This window comes from Phyllostomus hastatus, unplaced genomic scaffold (assembly GCF_019186645.2).
Source record: "Phyllostomus hastatus isolate PE091 unplaced genomic scaffold, TTU_PhHast_1.1 phas_contig_1, whole genome shotgun sequence".
In the NCBI taxonomy this organism is placed as follows: domain Eukaryota; kingdom Metazoa; phylum Chordata; class Mammalia; order Chiroptera; family Phyllostomidae; genus Phyllostomus; species Phyllostomus hastatus.
Genome location: NW_025333498.1, coordinates 10614306 through 10629508, shown reverse-complemented (window position 1 = coordinate 10629508; position 15203 = coordinate 10614306). Strand labels below are relative to the sequence as shown.

Below are 15203 nucleotides of genomic sequence, written 5' to 3'. Positions count from 1 at the left end.
AAAACTTACTTGTAAAACCTTAGGCTCATAGCTGTCTTCAGAGGACTTTTGTTCAAGAAGGAGAGAAGTCGGGGAAAGGCCTTGTTACTATTAAATGAAGTCAGTGTCAGTTGCTTTTCTGTAAATCTAAAATAGCATGGCTAATTTGGTAATTTTTATGCATATTATATCTTTGCTTATTTTTCTTTGTTGACCAGAAGTTCTAAAAATAGGATCTCTAGTTAGTCCTTGGATTAGCTTTAAGAAACCTATAAATCTACCCTACTCCCCAATTAAATGTAAAATATGTACTTCTGTATACTTTATTAGGAGAACATTTGGAGGAGACTTGGTGGAGTCCAAGGCCTTAAAACAGAATCACAGTCATAGATCAATTCTTAGTCCTTTTCTATTTTATTCAGTATTATTATGTTTTGTTCTTCTTTCTGATTTTTAAAACTAAATTCTAGTGCTTAGAGTGAAAAATCTTCTCCACAGTAAGTGCAGAGAAGTTTTAAGTGTTCAATAAGGGGAAAGCATTTGGCTTCATAATCTTTTTGATCTAAGTGCAGTCATTGGATGTTCTGAACAATAGTAATGGTTTTACATATAAGCATATAAAATTAACACCTTTGTTTTCTCTTGGTAGGCCGTTTTCGTCAAATTGAAGTGCTTACTACAGTGGCCAATGCGTTTTCTTCTTTATACTCCCAAGTCTCTGGGACTCCTCTGCAGAGAATTGGAAGCATGTCCTCAGTAACCTCTAAGGAGACAGACTCACCTCCACCTTTAACCCGAAGTAACACTGCAAATCGCTTAATGAGAACACTATCAAAACTAAATTTATGTGTTGATAAAACAGAGAAAGGAGAAGGTAGTAGTCCTCCCCCACCAATGGAAAAAGGAAAGATTCTGAATGTTTCAGTGAGTGAAGAAAGTGGCAGTAAAAATGATCAAAAGCCTCAAAAAGTTGTAAAGAAGAAGGACTCATCTTATATGTTGGCTACAGTTAAAGAAGAAGTATCAATTAGTTCAGCATCTATTATGGAGAATGCTGACATTGATAGACTTTCTGATGAAGCAAACAGTAATTTTAACCAAGAAACTGAAAGTGAACAAAGTAAAGAAACTCAAAGTGATGATAAATTGGGTGAGGAATCTGGTATTATGGAATCTGACTTACGTTGCAGTTTGAACATGGCTAGCCACAGTGAGCTGGAACATAGCAGTGAGGTGAAAACTGTTCAGATGTCCACAGCTGAAAAGGAGCCATGTGCTCCGCTGACAATCCCATCTATCAGAAATATAATGGTACAACAGAAGGACTCCTTTGAAATGGAAGAGGTAAGTAAAATGTCACTAAGACTTGCTTCAAATAGTAAGTTAGGAAGAAAGTGCCAAAAATATTTTAAAAATGAAAGGTGGCTAGTAGATTTATAGTAGGAAAAAAACCTTAATTTTGACTTCTCAGGTTTTTTGTTTTATGTTTCACAAACCAGTAAATGGTCACAGGAATATGTGAGGTCAAGGTCGTGGTACAGTTTATCAGTTCCTCTGGATCCTCTGTGGTCCACTTCTGATAGAGTACTTGAACTTTAACCCCTGTCTCTCAGTTTAAGATTTTGATGCCCAGAGAAAGTCCTGAGAGAATATTCATATTCAAGTCAATATTGCATAATAGTTAAAAACACAGTCTCTGAAATCAAACAGATTTGAGTTCTGGCTCTGCCACCAAATGGCTGTGTGCCTTTGGGCAAGCTTTTCTTAATGTATCTCAGTGCAGAGGGTAACTGTGAAGGAGACCTTGAGAGTGGGTTTCAGTATGGCACTAGAAAGAGCAAAAAGATAGGTACTCGAAGGGGAGGATACCTCAGGAAGGAGGTTTGAAAGGCCACTGAATTGGATTTCTGCAAGCTCAGAAGAGCAACGTTTGGTTGCTTTTTTCTTTCACCTTTGATGGTCCTGCTAGTTTATGTAAACTTTGAGTTGAACAGGATAAAAATAATAATTTTGATTAGGTTCATATAACACTGCTTTTGAATTGTGGGAACTGATTCTTGTGAGCTGGAGCTATATAGCTTGGGGCAGAAAACTCCACTTTATCAAGTACCTACCCTACCATGCGGCAGGCACTGTACTAGGTCCTCGAAGTACTTTTCTCTCTCAGTGTGGGAGGCAGGCCATGGCAGTCTCATTTTACAAAGGAGGAAAGTGAGGCATATATATACATATGCATATATATGTGTATTATTGAAGAGTTGTGGCTATAAATGTGCAATTTTTCTTTTAAAAATTTATTACAGAATAATTTTACCTAGCTCACAGGGGTTTTAGAATCATATGTCATTTTGTTAGAGAGTTGGAACATGGGATAGATAGTTGAGGCTGCCCATAAATGCCCTGTTAGGTGAGTGTGTGTCTTTCATCAGTGAAGATTTTTTACTTACTGCAAAATTTCAGTTGTTGACATAGCCATTTGCCTCTTGGAAGTCTTTTACTCTATCTTTTAATCCTTTAATTCCAACTAAAAAAATGAAACTAAAAGGGAGCTGGAGCAGCCCTTTGAAATATTTTACAGTAGTTTGGTAAACTTCTTTATTTTGTACATATTTTCATATTTTACTCCTTAATTCCTAATATATTATTTTAATGAATTCAGAAAATTACTACTTTAATGAAAACTCCTTTTTGTTTCACACCATTGTTCGATTTCTTTTTGACTCTGCTGTGATCAGAACTCGTCCTAGCGCTCACAGAAGTGTAACTGCTTGCCTTCTGTTAGGGGCCTTCTCTGTGACACTCAGATATGACCATTTATTTTTTTGTTTTAATACAATAGAGTATAAAAATTTAAACAGATTATGTTAGACTTTTGCAAATCTAATATCTGTGATTCAGATGAGAAGACAGTCTCTTATGCTTTTTAATTTCTAGAATTCCTGAAATCTATGGTGTAGTTTTAAAGAAATTATTGATACCATAAACATAAAAAAGGTCTTTAAAAGGTTTATAGAGTGCTAGATAGATGTGCTTTGGCCACAGTTGACATTTAATGACAGACTGGTCTTTTTTGTTTTTTTGGTGTTTTTTTTTTGTTGTTGTTTTTTTGTTTTTTGTTTTTTTTGTTTTTTTTTGCTCCCTCTGCTGGCAAAGAGCTCTTAATGAAAAGAAAGTAATGTAACATTGAACATTCTTTTGAGATACAAGAGTACATGCATTGGTGGTTGCAGAATAGTGGAATATTTTGTTTTCAAATAAAGGATATATGATCAACCATAGCTACGTTGTAAATACAGGGAATTTTAAGTGTGATGGATCCTGTTCTTCAGATATATTTGAAATGGATAAAAAGCTCCTAGCATTGTGTTTTATTCTTTTGAGAAACTTTAAAGAGAGCTTGTAGAACAATGGATAAAGAAGGGAAATAATGTGTTTCTTTAATTTCCTCTCCTCCCAAGCGTGGTTTGAATCATACTGACAAGCTAAGAGAACAATCTTACTGAAGCAAGCTATTAGATCCCATTCAAAGTGTTGTGACTGTTTTTCTTTTGGATTTTTTCCCTTGAGGTTTGATTCCTATTGGGAAATTTTCTTCTTGTAAAAACAGTGAATAAATATAAGTCAGAGTACGCACTCTCTCTCCCTCAGTAAGCCAGTTTGCAAACAGATTAACTGACTGCCAGCTGCTGGGAGCTAGGTAGGAGAAAATGTTGCAGACATGCCTGATGGAGCTGCCTGTTCCCTTTGAGGCAGAAGGTAAGATCTGACAGTTACCAGGAGCAAAGAGGGGAAATATTTATTGTAAGGAGAGTTAAACAGATGACAAGAATGACCTAGGCCTTGGAGAATGAAAGTGACTATTTGTTATGTTAAGAAAATGGAAAGGACCATAGACTATTTTCTACGAAAAGTCAGTTTACCTTATAAAAATGTCTTGTAGACCATTTAAAATGTCTCAGTGTGTCTAAAAGTTGTAAAATCCTACTCTTGAGTTTTCTAATTGTTAAGACTTGCCTGGATAATTCTTGTGTTTTTGAAATGGTTTATTTTGAATAAATACAACATGATGACGCTAGAGCCATAGATTAGTAGTATGGGCAATTCACAGTTAAACCAAAATGATTCTATTCATTAAGCAGTTCTTCTTTTAGGCATAATGGAAAAAGTTCTCATACTTAAATGGGAGAGGAAGGAGGACTTTTATCTGTACATTTTTGTAAATAGAGTGTTCTGTATCTCTTTATTCTGTAAATGAATTTATATTCAAATACAGATGTTATTGGAAGTATACATAAATTTTTAAGCTATCGGAGTTTTACTAGGTATTTCTAATTCCTGTCTTCACACTGATTGTTGATTTAACTAATGTACTTCATTACAGCCAGTCCTCGATTAACATCATTTTACTCAACATTGTTTGGTTATAATGTTGATGAGATGCCATAGGAACTTAACTCTTGTTTATATCAACTAGCTAGCCTATGGGACATTTGGTTTCGTTATACATCATTTTGCTTAAAGTTGCAGAACTTGTCAGCAATGTTAAATGAGAACTTACTGTACTTATTTTAGCCATTGAGTTTAAGGATTCCTTTTACTATATTTACTGGCCTGAGTTAAAGTGACCCTAAATCAATCAGTTATGTTGTGCCTTTGACCTTTCAAATTTAACTGTATGTGTTTTGAAGGCAAGTATTGTATCAGCAATAAAATATGAACTCTAACCCATGGCAATGTACCCATGTCTTCAAAGCCCAATTAACTACTAAGTTTTGTTATTCAATATTTAAAAGAGTAGGTTAGCTTTTTTTTTTAAAAAAAAAAGCATTTACCTAACAGTGAAAGTAAACCATATATGTGTATATGTGTTTTTAAAACTCGAAAGGTTCCTCTTTTAGATAAACATTTAAAACTAATTGTAGAATCATAAATGAGCACAGAATGAGTGCTTTGAGTTCATTTTCTGTTTTTTTTCCTTTGCAGATGAGAAAGCCTTTTTCCCTCCCTAACATTGATATTACATGACCGTTGTTCCCCATCACCTTTCTGAAAGTGGTTATGTTCCCTTTGATAGCGGTGCCTTACGGAAGGGAGGGGCCCAGGGAAGTCCCATAGGGAGTTCCCGGAGGGTGGAAGAGAACTGTTGTAGTTCATTCCCACTTTCCTGTTTCAAAATACTTTCAATAACACTCGATCTTCCTAAGGACCTGTGAGATTGGAATGTCACTGTTTATTTTGCAGTTAAGAAAACTGAGATAATATACAGACAATAAACGAGAAGTCATGTGATGGGTGCAGAGCCCATAGTACTCCTTTGGAAAAATCATGCTTTCCTCTGAATTTTTTTGAGATGTCATTAAATATTAGAACTGTAATTTCTAAAGCTCCACTTTTGATTTTCTTTTTAAAAAAACTTCTATACAGGTCTTTTTATACCTGAGAGGAAGAGTTATTTGAGTTAGAACATTGCACGTATTGTTGCTCTGTAAAACACAATACAATAGTATTGTGCCTAAAAGATAAATGTGACAGGTGTTAAAAAAAATACAAAGTATGTGTCTGCCATGGCAGCAGGACATTAGTTTCAAAAGTCATGGTCTTTGTTTTCTTAAAACATTTTTTTAAATGAAGTAATTCAAATATGTGGGTTACTTCTAAAGCTTTAAATCCCAAAACACTGAGACCAAGTGATTTTGTCATTTTGGTTTAGTGAGGGAGGGGCTTGAGGGGTTTTTCCTCCCTGTCATTTTTAGTTTCACACAATATAATATACAGATGATGTGTTACAGAATTGTACCCCTGAAACCTATATAATTTTATTAACCAATGTCACCCCAATAAATTCAATAAAGAATAAAAGTTTTACGCTTACACAAAGATTAGACAGTAATCTTTGTGTAAGATTACATAAAACAGTATAATGAATGCCCATTCGCTGTCACTCAGTTCTGTTTTCATTATTGAGCTATAGTTAATTGAATGAATGGTAACCGGTAGCAAATGACCAGAATTCTACCTGGAATGGAAACCATTGAATAGGGAAGATCATGCCACGTAAATATTAAATTCTGTGTTTGTGTCATAATTTTCTGTTGTGCACCCCATGTCAAATATGACTGCTTTCCTTTGCACATCTGTGACTAATAGTAAAATGTAATCAGCTATGAAATTTAGCCATTATCACCAGTGTGTCTGTTTCTGCCTTCCACAAAGTGATTGATGATTTTGCTGAATAAATGTGCAAAAGGATCCTGACTTTAATGGTTTTATTAGTAAAATATGACACTTTCTTTTTTTTTTTTAAGGGCCATTTTCGTTCAATTAGTTAGGGGGTTTGTGGTGAAAGGAGAGAGGGAATAGAGCGATTGATATGTTTTTTTCTGCCATAGAGAAGCATCTTGACGTATACTGAGATAAATATTCATTCAAGTCATGGGGTTTTTGTTTTGTTATTAATTTTGTAAATCTAAGGAACAAATATGTGATAAATCTGTATTTAAAAATGAGAGTTTATGATTTGCTGTATCATCATGCTGTGCCTAAATTGAGATTCCTAGAATATAATTAGAGACATTTATATTTGTTTTATACTTTTTGGTCTGTTTGATATTTACTTTATAGAAAACACTTTGAAGTAGGGTAGGCCTAAATAGAGACTAATAATAGACCCTTTGTTGAATATAAAAAGAAAATGCATTTTGTTTCCTTGCACGGAAAACAATGGTTTTCCTGTTGAACTTATGTCTGCTGCTTTGAAGAATATATTATAATGTTTCAGTAACAAAGAAAAATAGAAACTATTTTATATGTGATTTATAGGAGATGGTTTTAAATGATTAGTGTGCTTTCAGTTTTAAATTTATAAACTTGGATTCATGGAACTGTTTAGAATGAAGACATCACAAATCAGATCAGGTTTTAAATTAGGTAGTAGCACATTTAACCTCTGAGCTTTTTTCATGTTGGTCATTCCAGTGTCACTCATATGTAATATTTCTTACTCTTGAATGGATTCATAGCTCAGAACTACCAGGGTTTTACCTAAAACCTGTTTGCTAACTGCTCTGATTTGTTCAAGATTGAAATCCCATATATTTGGCTAGTTTGCCCTCATTACTAGGATTTTATTTATTATATTAAGTACTAATCATTACAGGGTGTAAACTGTTGGGAATTAGTATTCCCCCCACCAATGGGCCTGTGTTCAATCTTAATATAGAGTTAGTTGTGTTAGAAAAGTTATGAGTGTTTGGAGGGTGGGTGCGGTGAATAAGGAATCTGAAAATTCCTTAAGTATGTAGTTGTCCAGGTGGGGGAAAAAATGACAGTGTAAAGAGACCGCTTTTGTGGATTTGATAGCTTCTTTGGACAGTTTTCAGGGAGGAATTATGGTTAAGGATCTTTCAACCTTTTCATTCTGTAATGAAACCTGCTTTTCCACTTAGAACTCCCAGGTTATGTCTTGAAAAAACAATTATGTCTGGACAAAGAAGACTTACACACAGGCAATTTTGATCCCCGAAAATTTGTGGGATATCATAGAATTTTGCAGCGTGAACGTGGTGTGCCCTGTTTCAGAGATGCAGGACTCTCACTTGCCTCCGCCGTGTGTCGGCCACCCTGGTGTGCTGCAGTGAGCCAGTCATCACTGCTCCAGGGACTGGCCTTGTGCATTGAAGTTCAGCATTTAGGGAAGAACTTTTCTTATGGGTCTTCGTTTCATATAATAGCAACTGTTTTTTAATGAGGTAGTTTATACATGTAGTCATTTATTTTTCCTAGCTGCAAACTTGCATTCCTGCTCTTCACTGGAAAATAGATTTGGGGCGTTCTAACAATTTTGAGATACGGTGTCTTGCAATTTTGAAATATATGAAACTTTGGTACTCTTTCAGTTAGGTTGGCTTTTTTTTTAAGAAATGATTATCAAGAAGTATTCTTCTCCGTAGATTCTTTAAGTTTTAATTACTTAAAACTCTTCTTTAGGTTCAAAGTACAGAGGGAGAAGCTCCTCATGTTCCAGCCACTTACCAGCTAGGTCTTACTAAGTCAAAAAGAGGTAAGTAGACCAGTGTCCACCAGAGCCCAAGCACATTACCAAAGTGTTATCAGTTGGTTTGGAAGAGGGATTTTACCCACCAGTATTTGTAGTACATAAAAGTGTAAAAAGACAGTTAACGCAGGTCTGCATGCTTCATTATGGTTTGGTTACAGAATTTTTTTGCATCCTTGAAGACTTTTGTGCTCAAAGTAATTTTAGTCTGCTTATCCTCTAATGACCTTGTCACACAATTCTGTGTACTTTAAATACTTTCCAGTTCTGCATAGGGCTAGATGGGAAGTGATAGAAAAAGCAGCAGATTCAAGCCGATGTTTTTACACGGTTATGATTAAAATATACACTTGTATTATCTACGCCTGGGCTTTCATTATTTAAATATGGCTCCTAGGTGTGGTGCATGAATATGCCTCTGGCAAAAAACACCAACATCTCAGCAATAGTTAACGCTAGTTAAATTGAATTCAAACTATGGATCAAAGGTGAATGGCTGTAGATGTCTTTCTTCTTTTGAATTATTAATTATTGACCAAAGGACCTTTGAATCCATTTCTTTCACTTTTAATTTATAATAAGAAAAGGATGTCCGATCTTCTTTAAAGTCACAAAGTTTTGAGATTTAGAGAAAAGGAGAGAAAGAAGTTAAAATGACCACTGAAGGTAGGACTGTTTATTTTTAAAACTTTACACATGCTGAACCACCCTGTTTTTTTAAGCAAAGATTCATATGTATGTTCCTAGAATAGGAAATTACATGTTTGTTTTCTTCTGATCTCTGAAATGACTTCATAAGAGACAATTTGCATGTAATTTTTCTTTTATTGCAATATGGTAGTAAGAAACATGAGCTGTGCTTACTAGGTGACCACAGTTCTCATCAGACATACAATGAAATTTGCTATTTACTTTTTCTCTCCCTGTAAGTGCATAAATACATGTACGTGTTTCTGAGCTGTAACGCAGAGTTCATAGCCATCAAGGAATCTTGGCTTTAGATAGGTAGTCAAGGGATATGTTGGAAAAAGCAGATCGCCCTGTGTCCAAAGGGGTAATAGTATCTTGGTCATTCCACTCTTATGTCTGTAGACTATTTCTTATTCTTGAATGGATTCATAGCTCAAAATTTCCAAGATTCTACCAAAAACTTGTTTGCTATTTGCTCTCTGATTTGTTCAAGGTTGAAATCCCTTACATTTGACTAGTTTGTCCACGTTACTTGGATGTGGGCAAATTTTATACATTTAAATAAAAGCAGTATAATTGCTTTAAGATATTTCAAGCATAAACTTTCTATAGGAAAGATAGAATGTGGTTTGTATTCACATCTGGGTTTCTTCCTCTTATGGTATAGGGTCTCGTATTTCTGGTGGCAGAAGTAAAAATGTTAACGTTTTTATGAATCACACTTTTATAAATTAATAGTAAAATGGTTTTATGAGAGAGGGAAAGAGAACAATGTAGTGTTTTAATCATTTTTGAAGGTAGCCATCAAATTTTGATAATGCAAATATGTATCTTAGATTAATCATAATTGCAGAATTAGAATAATTGGCAATGTATTTATTTTACAACTTTAGTAAAAATACGTAAAGTGTAGGTGTAAAAATATTTTACACTGTACTGGTAGGACTTTTGAAATTAGACTGATTTTAACCTGAAATCCTCCACACTGAGGCCCAGAACAGTTGAGTGGCTCAACTCATGGCACAGCCACCATCTTGGCGGATGTTTGGAGAGCAGTGCAACCTTGTCCTGATTACAGAGGAGAAACAGTGTTTTCTTTATCAGAGTATACAGGTGTTCTGTTGTGTTTCTTTATGTTTCTGGTAAAGTAAAATTTCCAGATTTTGTTTTGTTCTAAGTTTAATTGGTTTGCTCTAACTTCCCTGTTTTTAGTGAGAAATGTCTTCTCTCTTCAGCCAGGACAGAGGTCTGTTTCTTTTTAGTTCCACCTTTTTCTGTGAAGAACAGTGCTTTTTGTGAAACTGAAATAAGTGTCTAACTAGAGAACCTAGATTGTGATTTACAGCTCACAGAATAGTTTTACCTGTACTGTGCCTAGTTTCTAAAGTGAGCCTGTGAGACAGAGAGGAGAATTATTATGCTGCTTTGCAGAGGAGAGAAGTGATTGCTTACAGAAATAAAGCAGGAACTTGAACCCAGGCCCCTGTGTTCTTTCCACTGCTCGACACCTGCTTTGAAGTCTGGGCAGTGTGCACTCTGACTGAACCTGTGTGAACTCAGGGCTGACCACAGAGAGGGGAACTCAGCACGCACTGCTCCACTGCAGATCAAACGGGTCTTAGCAGAGAGGACCTGAGCACAGCTGGTCACTCAGGCTTCCCTGGACTCTCTGGCAGCTTGCCTTTTGCCTGACCAGATAGGAAGTTTCACTGCTAAATCCTTTAAGTGATTGCATAATGCTGTTGTTTCTTTAAGGAGAATAGTTATCACTGATTCATTCAACAAGCATTTTTTATTATTAGCTTGTGCTAGATACTGGGATACAGAGAAGAATAAAGAAGGCCCCTGTCTACAGAATGCTCACAGTGTAGTTAAAAAAAAAAAGACATATACATAATTAAGGTGATTTGCTGTAACATAAGATGTTACTCCTTTTCTTAGTTAATATAATGCATAATTAGTACCTCTGGTAACTAACTGGTTATTCCAGTTCAGTTTCACAATTACTCCAGTCTGCCTAGATTTATCACAGATATGGATCAATTTCTTATACTTTTATTAAGCAGTCTTAACTTTCAAATAATATTACAGAATTATTCTAAATTATTAATGAGAAAAAAATTACTCCATTCCACGATGCCCTAGGTTGAAATTGAAGCTTTGGTTTGATGTTTTTCAAAGTCAGGCAAACTTTGATTGATTTTGGATTTTATTCAAACCTATTGTAGAGTTTGTTATTTCTATCGTTCAACTCTTAAATGAATGTGGATTTGGTAACACACTCTATGTAGCCTGTTGCTTAGGAAGTGCTGCAGAACTTGACTACCCCATGAAGCATCTCCCTTAGTCAATGTAATGGGTGTAAAGCCTCTCCCCTGTGGTACTGGGAGTGTGGATGGGTGTGTGATTATGCATGCAGTGCTCGGTTGGCCTTTATACAAACTTAACAATTTTGTTTTTAGGTTATGCTAACTGGGAATTAGAGTTTTGGGACCAAAAACTATTCAGGGTTTTTATAAGATTAACAATATTATATAATGGTTGAACCTGTTTGAGTTTTATGCAGTTGTTATGAAAAAATTGTCTCGTAATTTAAAAATGTTTGTATCATTTGAAACATTAGCAACATTTCGGTACCCTTGCACACAAATTATTTAACTTATTAGTCTTAATTATATTTTTATTTTTTTATTAGCAAGGTAATAGAAGTTTCTATATACTACATTTAAAGTTCTAATTTCACCTATTCCATATTTACATATTTCTCTCTAACACATTTACATAATGGAAATGATTTATTTTGGGACTTTTATTTTATTAGGGCCATTTTTTATTTCCAGCAGTTGTCCTCCAAGGATAAGACATTAATTGAACTGACCAAAATACAGTATAGTTAGAGCTTAGTTAGCAACTGAACATGGAGAATCTCTGATAGGTCCAATTCAGTTTTTGTTTGAATTTGACTTAACTCCTGTGCTTTGAACCTATAATTTTGCATAAGTGATGCATATTTTTCTGAGACAGAATCAGTGTTTTGTATGCTATGTCTGTTATGTTGTTCTCATTAGAGTCATATTTAACGGCATCATGTAACTGTTTCCTTGGCAGAGCATCTGCTACGTTCCGCGAGTCAGCATTCGGACAGCAGTGGTTTTGCTGAAGACCCCACAGACTGTCTCTCCCTTAACCATCTTCAGGTAAAAAGCTCTGTTGTAGAGGCACTGTGACTAATGGCTTCATATTTAGGCAGTTTTTTTAGTACACATGTATTTCAAGACTGATTCTGTGATATCTTTATTTTTCAAATGAAAATAAGAATAAATATTTTTTCTGGGATTCAGACTTAATCTAAGTTACAAATTTTAGATTTCACTAATTCTTGCTCTCTGACTTGATATTTTTAAAAACAGCAAAAATAAAAACTTCCTTTATTTTTGGACCACCAGTAAGCAGGTTGTTTCAATCATTAACCTAATCTGTTATTTTTCATATTTTTTAACCTTCATTCTGTTTATAGTGTTTTTCAATAGTTGTGAATAATAACTAACATTAAGTATGAATCCATAGCTTACTAATTATTATATGGCTTTTCTCTGAGAATATGTTAGATAACCTAGAAGTTAAACAAATCTTTATTCTCAGGGAGACTATAATCTGTGTGTGCAGTACACAGAATGTGTATGAAAAGTGTTCAAAACAACTCTATGCAGATTTTAAAGAAAATTGGATAAGAGAAAAAGATCCCCCCAAAGAGTCCTTAGAAACAGCATTAAGGTAGACATATAAGAAATGTCTAAGGAGACTCAGAAAGAATAATTCACTGGGCAGAAACACTGGGAGATGGAGGAGAAACCTTTCAAAGGAAAATTATGACCATTGGAGTGCAAAGGCGAGGATGTGGTGGTTTGGAAATCAAGTAGTTGAACGAATGGTTCTGATGGATTAATGAGGCAGGAGCACGATTGGACAGTACCAGATGGCAAGGAAGAGAAGATAGGAATGCTAACTGTTTTTTCAAGGAAGAGTGATAGCTTAAGGGTGACAGGTCTTTTTGTGTTCATATAGCAGTGATTTAGGGAAGGAACCCTAAGAGAAGTGAGTTGGATGCAGAAAAATCTGGGATGAAACTTGGGGAGATACCCGAGTCCTGGAAGGACGTGATCAGAAGGACATGGTTGGAGGGATTAGTTCTGAAAAAGGAGACAGTTTCCTTTTCAGAATGTAGAGGAGGGAATGATGGGAAGTGATGGGGAAATTGGTAGGTGTTGGGGAAGAAAGTTAGCAATTTTTGTCTATTTTTTCTGAGTCAGCGTCACGTGTGGGAAGAAAATGAGATAGATGTTGACAAGGGAATTTAAGGAGAATAGTAAAGGTCTAGAATATGTGCAGTGAGACAGTGAAGAGGTCGCTGACCAGGGCAGTGAAGCAAGTCTTGGCCAGCACCAGGCTCACAACAGAGGTGGGAGACCCTAAGGGTGTAGAAATGGTGTATCTCCCTGGCATTTTGTCGATGATACTTATTTGAATTTCTCATCCTTCCACCTGTTTTTCTTCCATAGGTTCATGATTCCTTGCAAGCCATGGGGAGTAGTGCTGACAGTTGTGACAGTGAGACGACAGTCACTTCATTTGGGGAAAACCTTGCCACACCAACAGTACACGACCAGCCTTACTTTAACGAATCAGAGGAGGAGTCTCTCATTCCTCTCCAGAAGGGAAGAGAGGTGGCAGCAACAGTTGCTGAGGAGAGAAGGTCAGATAGCCAGGATATCCCCCAGTGTGAGACTGTGGAGAATGCAGGAAATAAGCAGTCCACCTGTAGTGCGGGCGATCAGGTTACCAAAGTTTCTGAAATGAAAGAGGATTCATCTCCAGCACAGCCAGAGGAACTGCTGAGGGAAGCAAGTGCTGAAAGTGACATGGATAAAAGCGTTGACTGTGAATTTGTCCAGTATACCACACACCACATTCTTAAATCATTGGCTTCTGTTGAAGCTAAATGCAGTGAAAAGGGCTCTGAAAGTGTCACTGGGCCTCCCTCTTCTGTGGACAGAGTTAATACAGCTTTGCAAAGAGCTCAAATGAAGATCTGTGGTCTGTCTAATCAAAGAGTTGGGCGTAGCTTGATAAAATCTAAAGACCTGTTAAAAAAGAGATACTTACTTGCAAAAGCTGGCTATCCTCTAAGAAGGTCTCAGTCTTTACCAGCCACCTTATTGAGCCCAGTAAGGGTTGTGTCCTCTGTCAATGTTCGATTGTCCCCAGGAAAAGAGACCAGATGCAGTCCACCTTCCTTCACCTACAAGTACACACCTGAAGAGGAACAGACATTAGAAAAAGAAGTGATTGAGCCTGATGGTCAGTCTTCAGTTAAATCCACTATTTTCATCTCTCCGTCCTCTGCCAGCAAAGAAGAAGCCCCTCAGAGGGAGGCGAACCAGTTGGAGGAGTGTCATCATCGAAGGACTCCTCCTTGTTCATTGTATGTTCCGGCACCTATATCTCAGTCCACCTGCTCCCTTTACTCTGTGCACTCGGAGTGGCAGGAGCGGCCCCTGTGTGAGCACATGAGAACTCTGAGCACTCGGAGTGTCCCCAACATATCCGGCGCCACCTGCTGTGCCTTCACCTCCCCTTTCGGGTGTTCTTACTCACATAGACAAGCTTCCTACCCTTCCCGAGCAGGTTCTGTGAACCCCCCTTCTACCATCGAAATGCAGTTACGAAGAGTATTGCATGATATTAGAAATTCACTGCAGAATCTATCACAGGTATGAGACAAAGCGTATTTTTCTTAATGTTCCTTTTTTTTTTAATCAATCTGAGCACCTCTTCATTTCCTGAGAACCTAAGGCCCATTAGATATGAACTTCCTCAGGTTCATTTTCTTCCATGCCTGAAGTCATCTGTGTCTGCCCTCCTCCTGTACTCCTCCCTCCTGTCTCAGGAAAGACTGTAACTAATGCTGAATGAGGTTAATCTCTCTGTTTATAATCTCCCTTGTAGAGAAGAGACTTTTCCTTTAGGTATCCTCCCTTTAACCTCTGCTCCATTCTCTTTGCCTCGGTCAAGTTGTCCCTATTATTAAAAAGTCTTCCCTCTCAAGTACTTTCTCTCCTTTTCTCTGCCGTTCGACAGTGTGCAGCACCTCTTCCTTTCTAAGCGTTCTTCCCCTTGGCTTCAGTGTCGCGGAGCTCAGGTTCTGCTCGTAGCTCTCTGACTAAGCTTTCCTCTTCACCTACTGACTCCTGATGCTGTCTCCTGGCACAAAATTAGTCTGCTTCCACTGGGTTCAAAGGCTGAAACTACTCCAGAAAAGGAAAAAAAAAAAAATCAGGTAAAATGTGAATTTGAATAAAAATAGTCCATGTATCTTGTCACTTTTAAAGTCATTCCTCTCCACTGTTAGTGGGCTGGAAAAAATTCCCCCTAAAAAGCTTTGAAAATGAGTAAATTGTTCTTAGGTTCCCTTTCATATTTT

The 15203-nt window shown here is 36.6% G+C and overlaps 1 protein-coding gene across 4 annotated transcripts in view; it reads left to right on the top strand.

Moving 5' to 3' along the window:
• The window catches only part of ITPRID2 (ITPR interacting domain containing 2), a 36849-nt gene that overhangs the window by 8741 nt on the left and 12905 nt on the right, over positions 1-15203 (top strand). For all 4 annotated transcript variants that reach the window (XM_045846730.1, XM_045846813.1, XM_045846654.1 and 1 more), the window contains exons 8-11: positions 629-1323; positions 7966-8038; positions 11831-11919; positions 13282-14493. In XM_045846730.1, the coding sequence (XP_045702686.1) occupies positions 629-1323; positions 7966-8038; positions 11831-11919; positions 13282-14493 (2069 nt within the window). The remainder of the gene's footprint in view (positions 1-628; positions 1324-7965; positions 8039-11830; positions 11920-13281; positions 14494-15203) is intronic.